The 24479-nt window shown below is 46.9% G+C and overlaps 1 protein-coding gene across 1 annotated transcript in view; it reads left to right on the top strand.

The window, feature by feature from the left end:
• LOC129694280 (SUN domain-containing protein 2-like) overlaps positions 1–24479 on the top strand; it is a 39254-nt gene that overhangs the window by 12852 nt on the left and 1923 nt on the right. The window contains 10 exon segments of the mRNA XM_055630993.1: positions 2590–2642; positions 7483–7583; positions 10834–11055; positions 11757–11834; positions 12991–13034; positions 13916–14072; positions 16751–16960; positions 17842–17926; positions 21189–21301; positions 23528–23695. Of these exon segments, the coding sequence (XP_055486968.1) occupies positions 2590–2642; positions 7483–7583; positions 10834–11055; positions 11757–11834; positions 12991–13034; positions 13916–14072; positions 16751–16960; positions 17842–17926; positions 21189–21301; positions 23528–23695 (1231 nt within the window).

The following is a 24479-nucleotide window of genomic DNA, read 5'->3' on the forward strand; positions in this document are numbered from 1 at the left end:
AGGTTGCATTTGGAATGGGAGGGGAAGTAGAAGTGCTGAGCCACCGGGAGATCAGATTTGTTAATGCGAACTGTGCGGAGGTGTTGGGCGAAGCGATCGCCAAGCCTGAGCTTGGTCTCACCGATGTAGAGAAGGTGACACCTAGAGCAGTGGATGCAATAGATGAGGTTGGAGGAGGTGCAGGTGAACCTCGGCCTCACCTGGAAAGACTGCTTAGGTCCTTGGATGGAGTCAAGGCGGAGGTAAAGCGACAAGTGTAGCATTTCCTGCGGTTTCAAGGGAAAGTACCAGGGGACGGGGTTGTTTGGGTGGGAAGGGACAAATTGACCAGGGAGTTATGGAGGGAGCGGTCTCTGCGGCAAGCAGAAAGGGGAGGAGATGAGAAGATGTGGCCAGTTGTGGGATCCCGTTGGAGGTGGCGAAAATGTCGAAGAATTATCTGTTGTATGTGACGGCTGGTAGTGGGGAAGGTGAGGACAAGGTGGACTCTGCCCTTGTTACAAGAGGGGGGGATGGGGATTGAGAGCGGAGCTACGGGATATAGAGGAGACCCTGGTGAGAGCCTCATCTACAGTCAAAGAGGGGAACCGCCATTCCCTAAAGAATGAGAACGTCTCAGATGCCTTTGTTTGGAACACCTCATCCCGGGTGCAGATGCGGCGTAGTCAGAGGAATTGGGAGTAGGGGATAGAGTCCTTACAGGAAGCAGGGTGGGAAGGAGTGTAGTCCAGATAGCCATGGGAGTCAGTGGGTTTGTAGTAGATGTTGGTCAGTAGTCTGTTACCTGCGATGGAGATAGTGAGGTCTAGAATCGGTAGGGAGATGTCGGAAATGGTCCAGGTGAAATTGAGTGCCGGATGGAAGTTAGTGGTGAAATGGATGAAGTCAGTGAGTTGTGTATGGGTGAAGGAGGTAGCACCAATGCACTCGTCAATGTAGCGGAGGTAGTGTTTGGGGATGGGACCACGGTACGCCTTGAACAAGAAATGTTTGACGCACCCTACAAAGAGGGAGGCATATCTGGGGCTCATGGGCGTGCCCATAACTACGCCTTGGATTTGGAAGAAATGGGAGGAGTCAAAGGAAAAGTTGTTGAGGGTAAGGACCAGCTCCACTAGGACTGTAGGACGGAGGAACTTGGAGCCGTCAATGGAAATGTCTTGCGGGCAGTCAGTGTTACCGTCGAGGAAGTACTGAAGGTACTGTCGTGTTTGAAGGTAGACAAATCACCGGGACCTGATCAGATATATCCAAGGACATTGCAGGAAACTAGAGGGGAAATTGCGGGAACCCTGGTTGAAATTGACGAGTCGTCCTTAAATACTGGAGGGGTACTGGAAGACTGGAGAGTGGCAAATATTGTGCCTCTTTTCAAGAAGGGCTGCAGGAAAAATGCTGGGAACTCTTGGCCGGTGTGCATAACATCTGTAGCTGGAAAGTTACTAGAGAGTATTCTGAGGGACAGGTTATACAGACATTTGAATGGGCAAGGGTTGATTTGGGATAGTCAGCATGGTTTTGTGCGTGGGAGGTCGTGTCTCACAAAGGTATACAAAATCATGAGAGGAATAGATCGGGTAGACGCACAGTTTCTTGCCCAGAGTAGGGGAATTGAGGACCAGAGGACATATGTTCAAGGTGAAAGGGAAAAGATTTAATAGTAATCCGAAGGGTAACGTTTTCACACAAAAGGTGGTGGGTGTATGGAACAAGTTGCCAGAGGAGGTAGTTAAGGTTGAGACTACCCCAACAGTTAGATAGGTACATAAATACGACAGGTTTGGAGGAATATGGACTAAGCGCAGGCAAGTGGGACTAGTGTAGCTGGGACATTGTTGGTCGGTGTGGGCAAGTTGGGCCGAAGGGCCTGTTTCCAAACTGTATCACTCTATGACTCTAGTCTGTATAAGGTAGTGTCAGTGGGCAGGAATCGTTGGTCAGTGCGGATTCAATGGGCCGAAGGGCTTGTTTCTGTGCTGTGCCTTTAAACTAAATTTAAAAAATGATAACCCATTTATTGTACCCCAGGTAAACGCACCACAGGCCAACCTACTTGTACTACCCCAGATAAACCCACTAGAAACATAGAAAAAACATAGAAAAATAGGTGCAGAAGGAGGCCATTCGACTCTGAGCCATGGACTACAAGATAGCTTGCCCACACTCTACCCCAGATACACCCTCTGATTCTGTACCCTAGGTTGACTAATCTTTGCATCAGTGTCACCATGGCTCTGAGCTTTGGGTGTGTGGAGTGAAGGTCTGTCAGCAACGTGGGTCCATGGAGGGGTCTGTCCATCTCTTGACCATAATCATTGACCTGATTCTGTCTGTTTGATGGGAGCATTCAATTTGCTTGTAACGTGTGTGTGGGAAGGAACTGGAGATGCTGTTTTAAACTGAAGATAGACACAAGAAGCTAGAGAAACTCAGCGGGTCGGGCGGCGTCTCTGGAGAGAAGGAATGGGTGACATCATCAGACTCCAGAGATGCTGCCCGACCCACTGAGTTACGGCAGCTTTTTGTGTCCATCTTGCTTGAGACGGGGTTAGGTTCAATATCTGGCTGATGTGTGTGTTTCCCCTCCAGGTGTGTCCCTCACGTGAAGAAATGGATGCTGCTGGTGTTGCAGGCATTACTGGGTAAGGACCTGCTCCATTTCTTCATCGATCATTGATGTCTGCAGGGCAATATGAAGAGAAAATCTGCACAGAGGGTTCGAGCAGTTGAGGCAAAGCATGAGGAGAAACAGTCAAGTTGAGAGTAAAGGATTAAAGGTGGAGGGAGGGATTGGGGTGTGCCCTGGGCTGTATCTGACAGAACAACGCTGGCCAGTTTATAGTGTAAACTGAGTATCCGGAGCCCAAGGTTCTTATTGGAATTAGAGAGTGAGGTCCAAGCAGCTGAATTGAGGTTGTGTTATATTGTACAGGCCCAGTGCCTACAAATGCTCATCACACGTCAACCCACTCATTCCTGGGATCATTCTCGTAAACCTCCTCTGGACTCTCTCCAACACCAGCATATCCTTCAGATGTGGAGCCCAAAACCGCTCACAATACTTCAAATGTGGTCTTATAAAGCCTCAGCGTTACATCTCTGTCTTTCCATTCTATTATCAGGGTGCTTGTATTTGATAATCTCGCTGTTCTAACGCGTGCAAAGATGCTAATCTCCAGATTGCTCCCAGTAGCTGGTACAGTGATTGTAGGTGTGGGAAGGGAGTGTGGGTGATGAGTAGGGGAGTGATGGTGTAGGAGGCAGGGCTGTATATTCCTCGGGCACTGGGCACTGGTTCTGAGGGCAGGTGGCACCTCGAGGCTGGGATCAATCTCCTCGATGGGTTTGTTAATGACGTTTGGACGGGTTGATATGGTTTGGTATAGAAGGAAATTTGAGCCAAGATTTGGGGGGAAGATGGGCAGAACAGGGAACGAGAGCTTGAAGTTAGTGAGTGTTTGGGAGGAAGAGGAAAGAAAGGCTGGAAAATCCAATGGAGGAGTGTGGCTCCACTTGAAGCAAGGATTCCATCGAGGGGAAAATGTCAAAGGCTAGAGGGCATAGCTTTCAGGTGAGAGTGGCGACGTTTAAAGGAGATATGGCCCCAAAGTTGTTTTTTAAGAGTAGTGGGTGTCTGGAACGTGCTTCCCGGGGTAATGGTGGAAGCAGATACGATAGTTGATGTTTAAGAATGTTTTAGATTTTAGATAGGCACATGGATATGCAGGGAATGGTGGGAAATGGATCACATGCAGGTAGAGAGTAGTTTAACTTGGCATCTTGTTCGACACAGACATTAGGCCAAAGGTCCTGTTACTGTGCTGTTCTATGTTGGAGGATGACTTGCTTTCACTCTGATTTTCTTCTGCGCTGCTCATTATGGAGAAAGGAGACTGAGGGATGACATTACTAGTTAATGAAACGCTGTAAACTGTGAAAGAGATGATATGTGTAGGAAGGAACTGCAGCTGCTGGTTTAAATGTGAAGAAGGGTCTTGACCCGAAACGTCACCCATTCCTTCTCTCTAGAGATGCTGCCTGTCCCGCTGAGCTTACATGCCAGCATTTGCGACTATCCTTCAGCGAGATTTGACACACTCTTAAGTCGTTGTCGAGCAAGAGAAAATGGGCAATTGTTGACTTGTGAGTGTGTTGAGACCAATATCCTGTTGAAAAAACAAGTCTGGTTTCTTCCAGGTAGGCGATATACCCTCCCGCGCAATATAACCTCCATTCTCTTTTTAGTTTTATTTCTTTCAGGACCGACCCGAGGTTCCACTGTCACCTCTGCGGGCCACCCTCGGTGAATTCTCACTCAACTTTCTCTTATGCCTACCTGCCTTCTCAATATACCCTCAACTTCCCTTTTATGAATGGGGACTTAGTTCACTTTCTCTTTCGTCATTGACCGCCATTCACGAGGTTCCGCTGTCACCTCTGCGGGCCGCCCCGCGTGAAGACGTCCTGTCTCCCTGTCCCCCTGATAGCAGGGGGCGATAAAATCCCCAATTAAATAAAGAAATCCCCCCCCCAGTACCAAGCCCCAATCCAGAGGAATGGACTCCCCCATGGGCCGACAAGGTGGCGACGCGCTGCGCGACCTCAAGAACAAGACGCACCTTGCTCTGCGCACCATAAGTTTCTGCCCCTCTCCTGGAAATGGGCGGAGTATAAACTGGTCTGGAGTTGCTGATCTGGGATCTCCGTGACATTGCAGTGGGCCTGGGGGTCGGTGTCCCAATGATGAGGGGATGCAGGATACTCGGGCTGTGGGCGAACTGCCACTTGTCGCCGTAGCGCCCACCGGGGAGCGGCTTCTGGTGTCCTTCCTCAGTCCTGATGAGATGCAATACTCTAGTTTGCAGTTTTCCTCTGGACCCTGTAACGGGGCTGGGCTGCTGCTGGCTGTGGGTCTCTGGGATCTCCGTGCTTGCAGTGCAAACCTAGGGGTCGGTGTTTACTGCCTGTTGCACCTGATGTCTCCGGTGACTGGCATTGCCGACCAGAAGACAGTCTCAAAGCCCCTACGCCTTTGCCAATGGCACGGGGAGCTGGTGAGGGGCTTTCCCGGGGTCACACACATGGCCGGGAACCAGACATTGTAGGTCACCTGAAACTGAAGGGCCCGACATTCTGCAGCCACCCCCAGCCCGCCAAGTCACCTTGCAGTCTCCCAGCATCCTCACACACACTAACACACTGCCCCCCAGCTTAGTATCATGAGCAAACCGTGAGAGATTTTGCCTTCAGCGGGCAGACAGCAGCATTAATATCAATTATTAAATAGCCCGGGCAATATGAGCCTTGCACCCCTCTTTTATGGATGCTGCTTTGAAAAGGGACCGGAAAAGTTCCAGTTCCCCTTTTTCGAGGACCGACCGGAGGTTCCTCTGTCACCTCTGCGGGCCGCCCTCGGTGAACGTTTTCAAGGACCTTTTTTCAAGGACTGAAAAAATGTCACTATTCGGAGGTTTTCATTATTTGGATCTTCGGATAAAAGGTTGTGCACCTGTACTAGTTAATGAAACGCTGTAAACTATGAAAGGGATGATATGTGTTGGAAGGAACTGCAGCTGCTGGTTTAAATCGATGAAGGGTCTTGACCCGAAACGTCACCCATTTCTTCCCTCTAGAGATGCTCCCTGTCCCGCTGAGCTTATTTAAGCATTTGCGATTATCTTCAGAAGGGATGATATGTTAGAAAGTAAGTTGAATGTAAGATGAAAACGGGCAATTGCTGACTTGTGAGTGCACTGTTGACCCCAAATAGGGTGTGAGAGAGAACACGTTCATAAGCAAAGTTCCAACAAGTGTAAATGTGCAAGGACAATGTTATTGGATTTCAATTCCCCGGAGGTGAATCGCGATTAGTTGTAGCTATTCATACGAGGGGGATAATATTGTTACAGTAAACAAATGTGAAATATTGTATGGGATGTGCAGAGAATAAGGGGAGGCATCAAGGGTCGGTCATATTAGTCAATGGGTAACTCACCAGGCTCGGATGAAATGTATCCCAGGATGTTGAAGGGAGCCAGGGAAGAAATTATAGATGCTCCAACCGTGATATTTTGATTCTTCCTCACTGCAGGAGTAATACTGGAGGATTAGATTACTAACATACGGTTGTTTAAAAAGGGAGCATGGGAGAGCCCAAATAATTACAGGCCAGTTTGCTTAACCTGTGGAGGACAAATTATTGGAATAGATTCTAAATGGTACAAAATTCATTTAGTAGTGAATGATTTTTAGAACTGAGAGTAAGCATGCAGGTACAGCCGGCAGTGAAGAAAGCGAATGGCATGTTGGCCTTCATAACAAGAGGAGTTGAGTATAGGAGCAAAGAGTTCCTTCTGCGGTTGTACGGGGCCCTAGGGAGACCACACCTGGAGTATTGTGTGCAGTTTTGGTCTCCAAATTTGAGAAAGGACATTCTTGCTAGTGGATGCCAATTCTCTGGATGCTTTCAAGAGAGTTAGATAGAGCTCTTAAAGATAGCGGAGACAATGGATATGGTGAGAAGGCAGGAACGGGGTACTGACTGTGGATGATCAGCCATGATCGTATTGAATGGCGGTGCTGGGTCGAATGGCCTATTCCTGCACCTATTGTCTAAAAGTTGAGTTAAGGAGAGGTCGTCAGGATGGAGTTCATGCAGGAAAGCTCTGTCTGACTGATGGTTAAATGTTTGAGTTGGTGACAAAGAATTGATAAGGGCAGCATGTTCCATGGAGACTATGGTTTTCAGTGAGGTTTTTGGCAAGGTCCCACATGGCAGGCTGGTCAAAAGGTAAAAGGTGAGTGGTACATTGGAACCAAAATTAGATTTGTGGTAAAAAGCAAAGGTTAATGTGTGGGAAGGAACTGCAGGTGCTGGTTTACACCGAAGATAAACACAAAATGCTGGAGTAACTCAGCAGGTCAGACAGAATCTCTGGAGAAAAGAAACTGGTGACGTTTTGGGTCGAGGCCCTTCTTCAGACTGAGAGTCGGGGGAAAGGGAAATGAGAGATATAGACGGTGATGTAGAGAGATATAGAACAAATGAATGAAAGATATGCAAAAAAGTAACAATGATAAAAGAAACAGGCCGTTGTTAGCTGTTTGTTGGGTGAGAAAGTCTACAGACAATGAAACTCATCAAGACGACTTTGAAGCTGATACAACTTGGGTGGGGGAGGGATGGAGAGAGAGGGGATGCAAGGTTTACTTGAAGTTATAGAAATCAATATTCATACTGCTGGATTTTAAGCTGTCCAAGCAAAATATGAGATGTTGTTCCTCCAATTTGCATTTGGCCTCACTCTGACTATAGAGGAGGCCCAGGACAGAAAGGTTAAGTGTGGGAATGCGAAGGGGAATTAAAGTGTTTGGCAACCGGGAGATCGGGTAGGTCCAGGCAGACTGAGCGCAGTGAGCGGACTGAGGCGACTGCATACCTTGAATGTTGCTTGCTTCAGTGCAATCTTTCTGCCTCTGCAGGTGTTGGCCTCTTGATGTCACCCACAGGTACCTGGTCTCGTGCCGAAAAGCCGGACGCGCTGGAAAGCACTCAGGTGAGTCCCTGACCCTCCTATCCTCGTGCACTCTCACTCTTCCTCCTGGAGCCCTCCGCCTCCACAGGTCAAGGCTGCCCGTGAGCAGTCCGGGTGTCAGGGGTTATGGGGAGAAGGCAGGAGAATGGGGTTAGGAGGGAGAGATAGATCAGCCATGATTGAATGGCGGAGTAGATGGGCTGAATGGCCTATTCCTGCTCCTATCACTTATGACCTTATTACCCTGGAGCCCCTGCTGCAGGGTCCCTGGCAAACCTGGCTCATTTGGTACCCACCACAGTCCTCTAAACCCTTTCCTCAATATTTCTGTCCAATTGTCTCCAGGAGAGTCATGTAGTCAGAAACCAGTGTCCCCTGCCAAGTTTGGAAAACTGGCATTCACTGAAACTCTTCCACAGCAGTAGGAGCTTCTGTCCAATGTTTTTCAATTCCATGTGTGGGTTTTAGTAGTATTAGAAGTTGTTCTTCGTCCTCTTCCACGGCCAGGAGTCTGCATATTTAAAATTCCATGTGTGGGTCCTGTCGATCAGAGTGTTCTTCCCTGTCTTCAGAATAGGCTGTCACTGCCATACACTTCAATCCCATCCCTCTTGCCAATCACAAAACCAAATACATTTGGCCGACCCTCCCTCCTTGTCTATTGTGCATGGGCTTCAATCATCCATCCCTCCCGGCTTCTCACTGTACCTTTGCCTGGTTGCCCATTCACTTACACTGGAGGCCTGTCCTCCTGATGCAGCTGATGCTTGCAGTGGGAATGGCATGTGAATTGGCCGCAGCACTAGTGCAGCTAGTGGCATGTGCTACTCAGATCTGAAAGGGAAGGGTGGGGGAGAGCATGGGCAGAAAACCCCAGGGGGGGGGGGGGGGACGTCCCCCCATGCTTTGACAGGTAGGGGACAATCACCCCATGTTTTGTAATCCGGAATTTGAAAATCGGTGAAAAAAAAACTATTATAATCTCCGCTACCCGCAAGACAGTGGTGGTGTCACTGTGAAGCGCTTGTTAATTGTCTCTAGTAACATCGTATTAACACAATGTGTCACCAATTGTGTTTTGACCTTATTCACGGAGAATTTCTTAAAGCTGTCTGATGCGGGTACAGTTGCCATTTGAACTAATTGGATGTATTGGTGGATTGGAAAGATTTAAACGGGTCGAACGGGTTTCCTGGCTGGCTTGCAGGTAAGTCCCTCATTCAGGTCACTCACGTTATTTAGTATTTCTTTCCATCCCAAGATGGTTCTTCTGTTTGCCTTTATTTGCTTCAGTTTTATTTGTTTAAGTGTTATTTATCACATTGCAGCTTTTGAAAGATTCAAGTGGGTATCAGAAGTTTTCTAAGGGCTGAATCGACCCTGGTACGACGCAACGTCTCACCTCCAACAGCAGCAGAAGCAGGCAAAGGATCGCCGAACTCGGCCTGGGGCTCACGGCCGTTGCGGTCTGGATCCGTCCCCACTCCTACTCCCAGAGTGGGGCCAAGAAAATTGAAGACAGACACAAAATGCTGGAGTAACTCAGCGGGACCGGCAGCATCTCTGGAGAGAAGCAATGGGTGACGTTTCGGGTCAAGGCCCTTCTTTCAGACTGAAGAAGAGTCTCGACACGAAACATCATCTATTCCTTCTCTCGAGAGATGCTGCCGGTCCCGCTGAGTTACTCCTGCATTTTGTGTCCATCTTCAAATGACGTCACACGCTCCAGACGGCTGTGCGGGCGCATGAAATCGTGCGCGACCTTCACGGGACAGTCGCGCCTCAACGCGACCACGAGGTTTGCGTAATTAGCATACCAAGGACACGTAAGTGGGGCAGAGGCTTGAACTACACACAATCCCCAGGCAGAAAGAGCAGTGAGACTTGCAGCTTTGTGGCTGTGGTTGGGAGGTGTTGGCCAGAGCTGCCGCCCAGGGACAAGGCAGCGTTTAATTTCACACCCGAGAGGTGTCTCACACACACACACACACGCCCGAGGTGGAATTTGACCTTCCTGCAGCCCGTAAGTGTTGTTGCTGGAACGACTTGAACTCGAGCACCGGGCCGCCACTGGAGAAATGTTGATCAAAGCTTTCCCATGGCCAGTGGGGGAATGGGTGAGCAGAGATGAAAGGCAGAGGAGTGCTGGAAATGTGGGTGGGAGGAGGGAGCAGCAGGGGAATAGCCTTTCAGCCCACAATGTCAATGTGGGACATAATGCAAAGATGACTAATCTTGCTTGCCTGCACACGATCTATATCCCGCCATTCCCTGCATCTCCATACGACTATCAAATGCCTCTGTCGTATCTGCCTCCACCGCCTCTCCTGGCAGAGTGTGTTGCAGGCATCCACCAGGTATAAAAAATCTATCACCTTTTATACTTTATCCCTCTCATCATAAAGCTGTATCCTCTGGTCTTTGACATTTCCATCCTGGGGAGAAAGTAGTTGAGAACTGTAAACAAGAGCCAGAGACATCTTTAATGAGCACATGAAACTTAGCAACGTTGAGGACGACAGGTTGTCAGTGCATCCTAGCTGCTCAAACTGCAGTGCGGGGAACGAGTGTTAGTATAAGTGTGTTCCTAGTGGTGTGAGCTCAAACTGCAGACCTGAGCCCTGGCTTCCAGATCAGCACAGGTGCAAGGAGTGTTAGTATAAGTGTTATGGTGTATAAGTGTTATAGTGGGGTGGAGTTAGTGATGCTGGCTTATGTGTGATTGGTTCACATGCAGCACCAATCTACAAGGGGAAAATAGAGGAGAGATGTGAGATAAGTGGAGGAGAAGGGGTGGGCTGCTGGGTGGGTTGGGGGCAGAGTGAATGGGGTGGAGAGTTGGGGGTTGAGATGGGGTTGCAGGATGGAGAGTTTGCCTGTGTTGGCTGCAGTTGGCCTGCATTAGGTTGGAGGAGTCCCCCCTCCATGCTGTGGAACGTGGCCTTGACAATAAATGTGCTGTGCACGGTCTCATTGAAGGGTGGCGATGGCTATATTCTGGGTCAGGTTGATATGGACTTTAGTTTAGAGATACAGCGTGGGAACAGGCCTTTTGGCCCACCGGCTCCACACCGACCAGTGATCCCCCGCACACTAACACCATCCCACACACACTAGGGACAATTTTACATTAATACTAAGTCAATTAATCTACAAGCCAGGTAACGGGAGAGCGTACAAACTTCGTACAGGCACTACCTGTAGTCACGATCAAACTCGGGTCTCTGGCGCTGTAAGGCAGCAACTCTGCCACTGCGCCTCCATACTGCCCAAGCTGACCGTCTTGCTCTGTTCCTAGGCTGGCCTGCAGGTGCGAGTGCACAGAATGGAGAAGGAGCTGGATCAGCTGACCGCTGCCTTCCGGGCTTGGCTGGACTGGGGCGGTGAGCCGTCTGAAACCATACGCCTCCCTCCCCCGCCGACACCAGCCCACATCATCAAGCTGCTGGGCAAGGTAACCCTTCAGAGACTGGAGGAGCTTCGGGAAATGCTGCCCTTCGAGTCGCTGGAGAGGGTGCAGGTGAGTGTCAAATGTTGGCAGCTTGGCCTCTTCCCCCACCCCTGCCTGGCAGTGATGTGTAGAGTCTGTCCGTAGGGGGGTGAGCAGAGCCTTGATTGACACAGGAGGAAGTCCAGCTGTTAGTTAACCTGTTGCTTAACCTGCCTGGTAGTCATTGAGAGAGATGGCATGGAAACAGGCCCTTTGACCCACTGAGTCCACCCTGACCATCGATCCCCTATTTGCATTAATCTAATCCATTTGTTATCTGGCAACTGAATAAGTTTAGCACAACTAGAGAGCAGTCCTGAACTACTATCTACCTCATTGGTGACCCTCGGACTATCTTTAATCGGACTTTACTGTCTTTACCTTGCACTAAACGTTATTCTCTTATCATGTATCTATACACTGTAAATGCCCCGATTGTAATCATGTATTGTCTTTCTGCTGACTGGATAACATGCCACAGAAGCTTTTCACTGTACACGTGACAATAAACTAAACTGAACTTTATTATTTCCATATTGTCTTCAATCCCCTCCCCCCCCAGATTCTCCACTTGCCGACATGGAAGAGGCAATTTACCGCGGCCAATTAACCTACCAACCTGCACACATTTGGTATTCTCTCTCTACAAAGGCTCTGGCTCTGTGTTGGACAGAGGTGGGGTGGGTGCGTGCCCCTGGTGAGACTGTAACGCTGCGTGTGTTTGCTTCCAGGCTGACATCGCCGCCATCCAGCAGATGCATGAGGAGCGGACGGAGCCGGCGCTGCGGGCAGTTGGTTGCAATACCAAGGTGGGTGCGGGGAAAGGGAGCTGGTGCTGGTGTGGGAGAAGGGGTAGAGAGGGCACAGGGAGTCATGGTTCATAAGTGATAGGAGCTGAATGAGGCCATTTGGCGCATCCAGTCTATTCCTCCATTCAATCATGGCTGATCTATCTTACCCTCTTAACCCCATTCCCCTGCCTTCTCCCCATAACCCCTGACACCCATACTAATCAATAATCTATCTATATCTTCCTTAAAAAGATCCACTGCCTACTGTGGCAGTGAATTCCACAGATTCACCACCCTCTGTTTAAAGAAATTCCTCCTCATCTCCTTCCCAAAGGAACGTCCTTTTATTCTGAGGCTAAGGCCTCTGGTCCAAGCATGGCAAGCGTCCCTTCACATTGTGCCTGATATAGCTGCTTTTAGTCTTTTTTTGTTTTGTTTTTGAGATACAGCGTGGAAAGTCTGCGCTGACCAGCGATCCACACACACTACCACTATCCTGCACACACTAGGGACAATTTACAATTTTACTAAGCTATTTAGCCTACAAACCTGTACGTCTTTGGGAGTGTGGGTGGAAGCCGGAGCACTTGGAGAAAGTCCATGCAGGTCACGGGGAGAACGTACAAACTCCGTACAGATTGAACCTGGGCCTCTGGTGCTGTGAGGCAGCAACTCTACCGCTGCACCACCGTGCTGCCCCTCAGCTGCTCTACCTCTCAGTCAGACCATTTATCTCGGCACCATTTAACGCCATACTCTCAATTCTGTAATATCAAGGCCAGTCACCTCGGTGTTGAACTGTTCTCAAGGACTGGTCTCCGGAGCCACTTGGGCAGAGAATTCCCTGCATTTCCCATCCTCTGGGTGTTAAGCTGCTACAGTTCAGTGAAGTTTGCTTTACATTGAATGGTGGATTCTGCGGGCAATTGATGGGAATTTGTGAGGAACTAGTTTCAAGGAAAATTCGTGAAGGACTGGGATTCTCTGAGAACTGGCATTGATTTGATGGGCTGAAATGGCCTATGTTATAAGGAAATATGAAGTATGGAAAAGTGACTTTTCTGCATTACATATTTGTAAATTTGACGTGTATGTTGTGAAATAAGTAACTGCGAGTAGAATTAAAAAGCTTCCGAACTTGAAAATAAACTTGTTTTTAAATTTCTATTCCTAGATGTTGTTGCAGAAGGTGAAGGAAATGGAATCTGCTGTGGAAAGGTACAGAGCTGCGCTGTGACAGTTTCTAGACTGCATCAACTGCTCACAACGATAGAGATAAATAACTAACTTAAGGGCCCGTCCCACTTGGCGATCTTTTTTGGCGATTGCTGGCATCACATCAGTGTCGCCAAAAGATTTTGAACATTTCAAAATCCAGCTGTGACAAAAAAATGTTGCGACACTTGTAAAAACACCGCTCATCATACATCATCACGTCGCGTCACGCCACAAATGTTTTGGTGTTGATGTTGTCGGCCACAGTATCTGCAGATGCATCAAGATGCCCCTGGGGTGTGGCACGGCAGCAGGTTTGCCTGTGGCTGAGCTGTGAGCAGTGTAACGCTGATGCTGTGTGTTTCCAGCCAGGATTGGAGATGGAGCAGACCCTGGGGGAGGGGGGGGGGCTTCGTCAGATGCTGCGTGAAACAGGTCAACGTTTTTAGTTTAGAGGTACAGCGTGGAAACATGGCCTTCGGCCCACCGAGTCCGTGCAGACCAACGATCACCCTTACACCTGTAGTCAGGATTGAACCCGGGTCTCTGGCGCTCTAAGGCCGTAGCTCTACTGCTGCACCACTGTGCCGCCTCTGCTCCTGCACTCTGATGGCTTGCTTTGTCCTGTATAGGACAGGTTTTGTCTGGGCCACAGCCAGACATAAAAACAGTATTTTTCCATGAGCAGTAGCTCTACTCAACAGCCAAAAGTCTGTGGCCTCTTTTTACTCTGGTACTTTATTTTCACATGTTTAAATTATAATGTTTTATTTTTAATTTTCTACTATATATATTGTTTTTATCCTTGCAAGCAAAGCACCAAGTTCCTTGTATGGATACATACTTGGCTAATAAAATTATATTTATTATTATTATTATTATAGGTTGACGGATGAACAGAAGCAGCTACTGACTGCACTGGCGCTGCTGGAGGAGCAGCTCAGCCAGACACGGCTGGAGCTGCAGGCTGCATGTGCGGCAAACAAGGACATGGACTCCAGCATGCGAGCAATGGAAAGCAGTGTTAAAAGTATAACTGATGTAAGTTTTCCCAAATAGTTTGTATTTAACTGTAAAAGGCCAAAACTTAGCACTTCTTCTGCCTTGGAGATGATCAAAGAGATTGAGGTGAAGAGGAAAGTGTGGAAAGTATCTTGCCCTCTTCCCTCCCCTTCTTAAACACTCAACTCCCACTCTCCCCCTCCCTCTCTACTGCGTTCTTCCCTTTCTCTCACTGTCTCTCATTTTTCCCCTCTGCTCCTTTCCCTGTGTTCACGACGTGGTCTCTACATTGGAGAAACCAAACAGACGTTGGGTTTCTACTTTGCGGAGCACCTGTGTTCACTCCATGGGGCACTCCTGAGCTTCCTGTTATCTCATTCTGACTCTTGGATGTGGGAGTGACCGAACAGTCTGTGACTTCCTGCACTGTTGCAATGAGGCTCAAAGCAATCTTGAGGAATGGCATCTCATCTTCCATTTGCGCTCATGGCAGTCCTCTGGGCTTGAACTAGATTTGATAATCTTGGGTGACTTGATTCCTCTGTTAGTATCAGTTGCACATTTGTGATAATTGGGTTGGTTTGTTTTTTAAAATCTCTATCAAAAGTGGAGGGCATGTCCATGCTGACCTGCCAGACATGTCTTGTCTGAAAAGCGTCTCCACCTGAAACATCACCCATTCCTTCTCTCCAGAGATGCAGCCTGGCCCGTTGTCTATCTTCGGTTTAATCCAGCATCTGCCGTTCCTTGTTAGACATGTCTTCTTGCTCTGCATTTTGCAACTGCTACAATCTTTCGTCTATTTGTCTTATCACCTAACCGCTCCTATTCACTCCATTGACCAGATAACTTTGTGTGCAGCTTATCCTCATGGTCACCTGGTTTTACACTATCAAGAGTCATCCACCCACCTGTGCAGCTTTACAAGTTTATTTTGTCCCCAGTTCTGATTAAGGGTCTTTGACTTGAAACATGAATTCTGTTTCTCTGGCTACTGATGCAGCCTGACCCGAGTGCTCAGCATTTTGTTTTTCAGATTTATCACATCTGCAGTTTTCACGCATTTATTCTAACATCTTTTTCTGTATGACTGCCACCTTTAAGTCCATGTTAGCACACTTCCTCCAATATCTTGGGCTCTTCATTGTTTTGCAGCAGCCTCATTTGTGGCAAATGCCTTTTGGAGATCTAAATACACACTACATTTACAGGAGATAGACACAAAAAGCTGCAGTAACTCAGCGGGTCAGACAGCATCTCTGGAGAAAACAAATAGAAAATTCCTTTTCTCCAGAGATGCTATCTGAGCCGCTAAGTTACTCCAGCTTATTGTGTCTATCTTTGGTTTAAACCAGCATTTGCAGTTCCTTCCCACTACATTTACAGGTTTCCCTTATCAACTCCCTATCACATCCTGTCAAATTTTGTCACACATGATTTTTATTAAACCATGTCGGCTACATTTGATTAGATTCAGCTTACCAAATGATTCGTTATTTCCTCTTGCGAACTATGAGTGCTGGATGAATTAAAATCATAGAGTGATACAGTGTGGAAACAGACCCTTCTGCCCAACACCCACACCCACCAACATGTCCCAGCTACACTAGTCCCACCTACCTGTGTTTGGTCCTTATCCCTCCAAACCTGTCCTGTCCACGTACCTGTCAATTGACCTATAGTTCCCACCTTCTGTTTTTGGTGCTGGGACGCAGGTGAATCTCACTCACAGCCTCTTCTACTGCTGGTCCAGGTGCCCAGTAAATGTGAGTTCTGCTTCCAACAACCAATCAGGCAGTGAACCCTTGGCCCAATGTATTAATTGCATCAAACCCTTGTGCCAAATGAATTACATTTCCAACTTTGTGTCGGAAGATAGTTACCTTGTTTTCTCTGAATGGACCAGTCAGAATAGCATAACCTTATGTGTAGGAAGGAACTGCAGATGCTGGTTTACACCACAGATAGACATCAGCGAGACAGGCAGCATCTCTAGGGGGAGGAGGAATGGATGACATTTCGGGATGAGACGTCTGAAGAAGGGTCTCAATCCGAAACATGATCCATTCCTTCTCTCCAGAGATGCTGCCTGTCCCGCTGAGTTACTCCAGCATTTTGGCTTTTTATCTATAATATTATAACCACTCAAACAATCTACCTGCTGCAGTTCCTGGCGACTCTCTCCTTGCAACCTTTCTTCTGCAGTCCTGCCAATGTTGTAAACCTTTCTTGTGCCTCTCTAGTGAACTCCCATCAATCCTGTAGGGAGGCAACCAGAATCCACACAATGTTACAGGTACTGCTGAGCTAACGTTTTCCACAGTTCCAAGATGACTGTCCCACTACCTTAAAAGATCCATGAACAAGCTCTCCAAAGATAGACACAAAATGCTGGAGTAACTCAGCGGGACGGACAGCATCTCTGGAGCATTAGATGCTGCCTGGTCCGCTGAGTAACTCCAGCATTTTGTGTCTATCTTCAGTGTAAACCAGCATCTGCATTTCCTTCCTACACAACATTCTCTCCAAGATCTTTCTGTTCCCCACCACGGTTCAATATCCTTTCAGCTATAATGTATTCCCTTGCCTTGTCTCCCTCACCAAAGGATCAACAATTGTAAAATAATGTTTTTTTACAATGACAAAGATACTGCTTTGCATTGATTTCAATGTTACAAGGAGGAGCACTGACTATCCTGCTCTTGTGTGTTTAAAAGGAGACGGCGTTGCTCCCACTTGTCAACAAGCTGTTGTTTGGTTCATCACAAGACAGCACAGGGGAACCTCTGACAGCACAGCTGGTGCATCGCAAGGAACTCGAGGCCCTCCTTGCTGGCTTGGAGAAGAAGATCCGCTCAGATGCTTCACTATATCCTGGTCTGGCAATGGAGGCACACTCGGCAACTGTCAGAGCAGGGATTATTAAGGTACAAGCATGCAAGCAGCCAGTGGCTCTAACTCTGCAACAGACTATTGTATTTCAGAAAAGTAATTTATTCATAATATATACAGTTAATGAAATTGGGGCATGTCTTGCTCTACGTTCCATCAATTCAGCACTTTCGCTTGCAATGTGTCAATGAACACCACATCCTTAAACAGTGCTCCCATGAAGTGTCTGAGAGTCCCTCAGTGTCTAGTGGTGGCTGGACCTTAGACCAAGGCCACTCCCCCACAGCATCTGCGGTGACTTCAGTGTGTCCCACACACCACATACTCTCGCACCTCGCACCCAGTCGGCAATGTCATTTACCACACAGGAGGTTCCTCACACCAACTACTGTTGGCAAGTTCCTCTGATTGGGGAGCCATCTCACTGATGGGGATGAACCATCGAGTCTTCTTCTCCCACACCCAGTGCCTGTAGCTCGTTCGTACGTTGATCACTTGTGGTCAAAGGTAGTTTTCTTCAGGAACCTTTCTGTGAAGGACAGGTAGTAAGGCAATGTCAAACTGAATGGAACATTGCATAAGTCTACATCGGCCAACAGCTACACTAGTCCCACCTGCCTGCGTTTGACCCATATCCCCCCAAACCTGTCCTATCCATGTCAATGTACTTTAATAATTATTGACCTAATCACATGATCCTGCCGCCTTCTATGCAGTATACTTGGGCTCTCCATTTCTCACTTTTATTACACCTTGCCAATTCCAGATCATGGGAATGGATAAGAGTGAACATTTTGTGGGAACTGTTAAAGAGAGCATTGCACGTCTGGTTTCTGTATGTGTGTGGGCTCTGCACTTTATTGCACTCTACTGCCCACTTCTTATCCCAGATTATTGTTATTTTTTCCGTTGGTAGGAAGTGGAAAGCATTGTGGAGCAAGCCCTGAAACTGTACAGCGCTGACAGGGTTGGATTGGTGGATTATGCACTGGAATCTGCTGGTAAGTATCAGATAAAAGCCCGGGCCAAGTAAAACTGTGAATGTAACAGACTGAAAGCGTGTTGTGTGGGCTGGCACTTTAGTCATGTTTGACTTGCTCCCTAGGAATGGGGTGCTCTTTCACACTGGGCGATATGTCCTGAATAGGCAATTACAAATCTATGTTCACAGTACACGTTTCCCCAGAGCTGCTGAGGTTCACACTGCTGAATGTTAATTTAACTTGTAATTGCTTGATGTTGCGCCAGCCACAACTCATTTAAAGGCTGAGCCATCGGTTGGATGACATTGCCCTGGGGCACCATCGGCCATCTTCATTCTGTCCACTGCTCCACCATCCCTGCAAACACATTGGTTAATCTCTTGTGCTCTCTCTCCGAAGCTTCATGCCTTTCTGAGGGCAAGGCAACAAGGACTGGATGCACTACTCCAGCTGTGGCCAAGCCTGTGTTTTAAAGTTCCCCCATCACTTCTTTGCTCTTGTACCCTGAGCCGTTATTTATAAAGTACAGGAGTTTTTAAACAACATCCTAAACTTCCTTCTTTCAGTAAACTAGGCACATATATCACCCACGTGTGTAAGAAGGATGTGAAGGTCTGATGAAGCGTCTCAACCCGAAGCGTCACCCATTCCAGAGACACTGTTGTTTCTTCACTCCTTTTAGAATTGTGCCCTCTAGTTTACATTGCCTTATTCCTCCTCCCAAAATGAAATATTTCACATTTGAATTAGAGCTGTAACCAGCCTGTTCAAACCCTAGTCTGTATTTGCCTCGAATTCCATTAATATCCCCAGCTCGCAGTATTATCTGCAAATCTGGAACTCAAAGTCATTTAATGCGCATGAAGAAAAAGGTGCATCTTATTCTGCCCTCTGGCCAATTTTACAACTTACAATTAACCTACAAACCTGTACATCTTTGGAGTGTGGAAGGAAACCTGGAGAAAACCCATGCGGTCACAGGGAGAATGTACAAACTCCGTACAGGCAGCACCCGTAGTCAGGATCAAACCCAAATCTGTGGTGTTGTCAGGCAGGAGATCGACCGATCCGTCACTGTGCTGCCCTGTGCTGTGCTCTTCTGTTGGTTAGCCAGTTTTATTCCTTGAAGCAAAGTTTAAGTTGCAGAGAAAGTGAGAACAAAATAGATAGGCTGGAGACCAGGAGACATTTGAGATGAACGTCGATACCAGCTGGATCGGTGGAGATGTAACTAGTGGCAGACGAATGAAATCTTAAACACCTGTAGAAGTGCAAGAAAAGAAGACAAGCTCATGGTTTGAAATGTGGATAGAAGCTTGGGTCTTCTCAAGCTAACATTGGATTTAATTGGAATTGTTTAGAAAACTGAAGATCTGCTTTAGGTTTCTGCCATCTGCAGAATGACCAGGATACTGCCTGGATTAGACAAAATGCTAGAATAGAATATAAGGGGAGGTTGGACAAACAGATTTGTTTTGCTGGAGCGTCAGAGGCTGAGACGAGACCTGATAGAAGTGTATAAAATTATGAGAGATATATAGATGTAGTAGTCAGTCTTTTCCCCAGGGTGGAAATGTCAAATACGCGAGGGCATCGAGTTAAGGTGAGAGGGGGAGATGTTTAAAGGAGATGTGGGAGGCAGGTTTTTCTTGCACAGCTGTAGGTTTGCTGTCGGGGGAGGTGGTGGAAGCAGATACAATAGTAATCTTTAAAAGGCATTTGGACAGATACATGTACAGACAGGGAGTAGAGGGATGCAGACTATGTCCAGTCAGATGGGATGAGTAATGCCCCTGTCGCACTTAGGAAACCTGAATGGAAACCTCTGGAGACTTTGAGCCCCACCCAAGGTTTCCGTGAGGTTCCCGGAGGTTTTTGTCAGTCTTCTTAATGGTCGAAAGTGGTTTCCGCTTCTTCTATATTCCGGTGATTATTTCAAAAAATTAAAAACCGGCCGCGACTAAAAATAGGTTGCCGTTTTAAAAATCGGTAATTTTTTAGTCTAAGCTGGTTGCGATGCTAGTTGATGGTGGTTGCCGGAGGTTGCAGGTACCTTCCACAAACTGCAACCTCCGGTTGCGATTATAACATTAAATTATTTCTGCAGTTGTGCTGGATGTGTTGAGTTCTTGGACAAATTGGAAAGTTCTTAACAGGTGGGGGACCAACATTCTGGCACGCAGGTTTGCCACTGCTACACGGGTGGTTTTAAAGTGAATAAGGGGGGAGGGGGTGTAAAATGGGATAGTCAAGATCATTGTGGGGATTACTGAGGTGGCTGCAGGAGGATCGGGCCTGGGAACCTAATATTCAAGGTTATACATCCTATAGAAAGGACATGTAAGTGGGTGGGGGGTGGGGTAGCTCTGCTGGTGAGGGATGGAATTCAGTCCCTTATGAGGGAAGACATAGGGGCTGATGAGGTAGTCACTGTGGATTGAGTTGAGGAACTGTAAAGGCAAGAATACACTAATCGGTGTTATATACAGACCCCAAATAGTAGCCCGGATGTAGGGTGAAAGTTGCAGCAGGAGTTAAAACTGGCGTGTAGCAAAAGTAATGCCACTGTGGCGATGGAGGATTTCAATATGCAGGTAGACTGGGAAAATCAGGTTGGTTCAGGACCCCAAGAAAGAGAGTTTGGAGAGTGCCTCCGAGATGGATTCTTAGAGCAGCTTGTAATGGAGCCGACCAGAGAAAAGGCAATTCTGGATTTAGAGTTGTCCAATGAACCAAATTTGATAAGAGAACTCGAGGTAAAGGAGCCGCTTGGAGGTAGTGAACATAATATTAGTTTTAATCTGCAATTTGAGAAGGAGAAGGTTAAATCGGAAATGCCAGTGATGTAGTTGAACAAATGGGACTATGAAGGAATGAGAGAGGAGCTAGCCAGGGTAGACTGGAATGGGATCCTAGCAGTTGTATAGGGCTCTGGAGTATTGTGTACAGTTTTGGTCTCCTAATTTGAGGAAGGACATCCTTGTGATTGAGGCAGTGCAGAGTAGGTTCATGAGATTGATCCCTGGGATGGCGGGACTGTCATATCAGGAAAGATTGAAAAGACTAGGCTTGTATTCACTGGAGTTACAAAGGATGAGGGGAGATCTTATAGAAACATATAAAATTATAAAAAGACTGGCGAAGCTAGAAGCAGGAAAAATGTTCCCAATGTTGGACGAGTCCAGAACCAGTTCTCTACAAACCTGCATATTTCTTGAAGGATTCATGATTAACTTTGTCCATTCAGTGATATGATTCTGATTATTTTTTCTCTTGTTAGGTGGCACTGTGATCCACACGCGCTGCACAGAGACGTTAGAGACCAAGACTATTCATAGTCTCTTTGGCATTCCACTGTGGTATCAATCTCACTCACCCAGAGCTGTCATTCAGGTATATAATCCTTGTGCTGCTGCTCCCTTCTGTCTTGATAGCAGTGACCTTTGAATCCTCTCCTAGAGGCAGAAAGGTGCAGAGATGCTATAGGTCCACAACTTCAAGATTTTCTGTTGGGGGCACCACAACTAGTGTGTGTCTTCTGCTTTCCCCAGGTTTATGTGAACATTCTACGTCTGCATAACAGTTCTTCCCAGTCATAAGAGTGCAAGGTATTGATATATATGTTAAAAAAAAAGTCATGTATAAGCCCATCATGCGTGCTTGTTCAGTACCACAGTTCTGGGATATAGAATAGAAACATAGAAATGAGGTGCAGGAGTAGGCCATTCGGCCCTTCGAGCCTGCACCGCCATTCAATATGATCATGGCTGATCATCCAACTCAGTATCCCGTACCTGCCTTCTCTCCATACCCTCTGATCCCCTTGGCCACAAGGGCCACATCTAACTCCCTCTTAAATATAGCCAATGAACTGGCCTCAACTACTCTCTGTGGCAGAGAGTTCCAGAGATTCACCACTCTCTGTGTGAAAATATGGAATAGAGAAACATGGAAATTATGAACAGGAGTAAGCAATGTGACCCTTCAAGCCCACTCAACCCCTCAGTGTGATCATGGCTGATCATCCAAATTGATCCTCAGTTGGAGGACTCCCCATAGCTTTCTCCCCATACCTCTTGGTCCCTCTAGCTACAAAAACAATATTTAACACATGAGTATATTGAACAATCTGATTTCAATTGCATTCCATGATAGAGAGTTCTTGGTCCTCCAAAATGTTCCAAATGGAATTTAAACTGGAGGTGGTAGTTCACTACTCTGGATGAAGAGATTTCTCCCCCTCTGAGTTTTATATGACCTCGCCTTATCCTTGCACTGTGAAACTGGTCCTGAATCTCCCCAGCATCAGGAACATCTTACCTTTAATCTTCCCAGTCCTGTTAGAACTTCTAAATTGTGTAGGTTTCTATAAAATTATCATTCCTTCCAAACCCCAGTGAATATTGACCAGATTGCTCTTCAGACGTCAGCCCTGCCATCCCTACAGTCAATCTGCTGCACTTTTGATGTGGTCCCTCCATAGCAAAAATATCATTCCTGAAGTAAAAGTGGGCTCCTTCCATCTGCTTTAACCAAACTACAATGCGTTATGCTCCCCATTCCTCTCACCTGAATGTAGATTGTCAGTGTGTTTGTCAAATCTTCAATTGAGTTTAGATTTTTTAATTCCACTTATGGAATCATACAGCAGAGAACCAGACCCTTTGTGCCTAACACGTCCAGGTCAGCCATCAAATACCCGTACAACTAATCCCATTTGCCAGCTTTTGCCTGTAGTTTACAGAGGAGCCTAAATCCAGAGGGTATAAGTTTTTAAGCAAAGAAAGATTTAGAGGAAATCGGAGAAAGCAAGCATATTTTGGGTTGCATTTGATCACACTGCCCCTGCTGCTGCTATCATCCCTCCCTCCGCCCCGACTCCCCACCCGCGACCCATGCAATTTAAATTCTTGTTGATCACCGAATATTTCACGACAGAGCGTGAGAAATTTGTGATCAGCGTGAGAATTTGTCAAAATGCGTGAGTCTCACGCTCAAAGCGTGAGAGTTGGCAGCCCTGAAAGTATCCACTGACTTGAACTCCACAGCCCTCTGTGGCAATGAAGTTCCTCCTCACCCCCTTTCTAAAGGCGCACCGTTTAATTCTGAGGCTATGACCTCTGGTCCTAGACTCTCCCACCAGTGGAAACGTCCTTTCCACATCCACTCTATGCCTTTCATTATTCTGTAAGTAACCTCACATCCTCACATGGATTTTGTCCAAAAATCGAAATCTTTGCTGTCCTTTTAGGAAGAATCAGTGTTCTGTTGAAAGAAAGGGGGATAATTGTGGGTAGAGAATTGTGGGAGGCACAGTGGTAGAGTTGTTGCCTTACAGCGCTTGCAGAGACAGAGAATCCGGTTCAATCCCAACTATGAGTGCTGTCTGTACATAGTTTGTACGTTTTCCCCGTGACCTGCGTGGATTTGCTCCTATATTTTCGTTTTCCTCCCATTCTCCAAAGACGTACAGGTTTGTAGGTTAATTGGCTTGGTAAATGTTCAAAAAATTATCCCGAGTGTGCAGAGGATAGTGTTAATATTTCCTGTTTCCGTGCTTTATCTCTTAACTAAACTGAGAATCTTTCCTAATTTTTTTGTTTATGTTCTCTCTATCAGCCGGAGGTTCATCCTGGGAACTGTTGGCCATTTAAAGGCTCCCAAGGCTTTGTTGTCATCGAGCTTGCTGTCTGGATCAGGCCTACAGCCTTTACCTTGGAGCACATTCCAAAATCCATTTCTCCGCATGGATCAATTAGAAGTGCCCCTCAAGACTTCTCTGTTTATGTGAGTGTCTGTTTGGAGCATGCTGCTGAACATGGCAAGGTTTTCTTGGACATTGGATTCCATGTCCAGGGTCTCGAATGGTCTCAATCCACGTCAATAGTATTAACAAGTTCCGTTAAAAATTAGCAAATTCCATTTCACAGTCCAGAACAATAATCCCTCAAATAGTAGGCCCTCTAATATAATCTTCAATCTTCCATACTACCCAAATTACTCATAATGGTGTTTGAGCTGTGATTCTGAGTTTTCACTGTCTGCAATGAGTTTTGTCACTTTATTGCACAATCCTCAACACTGCTAACCACAAAAACATTATTTAGTGATTAAGCAACTTTACAACCAATAGATGGGATTAAAGTTAACACAACCCTACACATACTAGGGACAATTTTTATGTCAAGTGCTTTCCTGAGTGGCGGTGAACAATTCTTCACTGGTATTCTCTCAGGATTGAGGATGACCTGCTTCCACTCTAGTTCTGTGGGTATAGAGGTGCCTGATGAGGCCCCTGTGGTGGGACACACTGATTCTACCACAGATGAGAGTTGATGCTACGTATGCAGGACATCGTTTCATTCTGTTTGATTGTGTACAGATTCACTTCATGTGCTAAATGAGGTGAGGGCATTTTTCCAATTGACTTTTAGGGAACTACTAGTTCTGTTTGAAATGAAATGACTTTATATATTCAACCAAGCTTTCTTCCAGGCAAGGATGAAAGTCCTGCTTTCATCAGGTTGGTATAATTGTTGGGGTGACTGGAGAGTAATTCTCTGTGTACAAA

This window comes from Leucoraja erinacea, unplaced genomic scaffold, assembly GCF_028641065.1.
Source record: "Leucoraja erinacea ecotype New England unplaced genomic scaffold, Leri_hhj_1 Leri_602S, whole genome shotgun sequence".
Classification (NCBI taxonomy): domain Eukaryota; kingdom Metazoa; phylum Chordata; class Chondrichthyes; order Rajiformes; family Rajidae; genus Leucoraja; species Leucoraja erinaceus.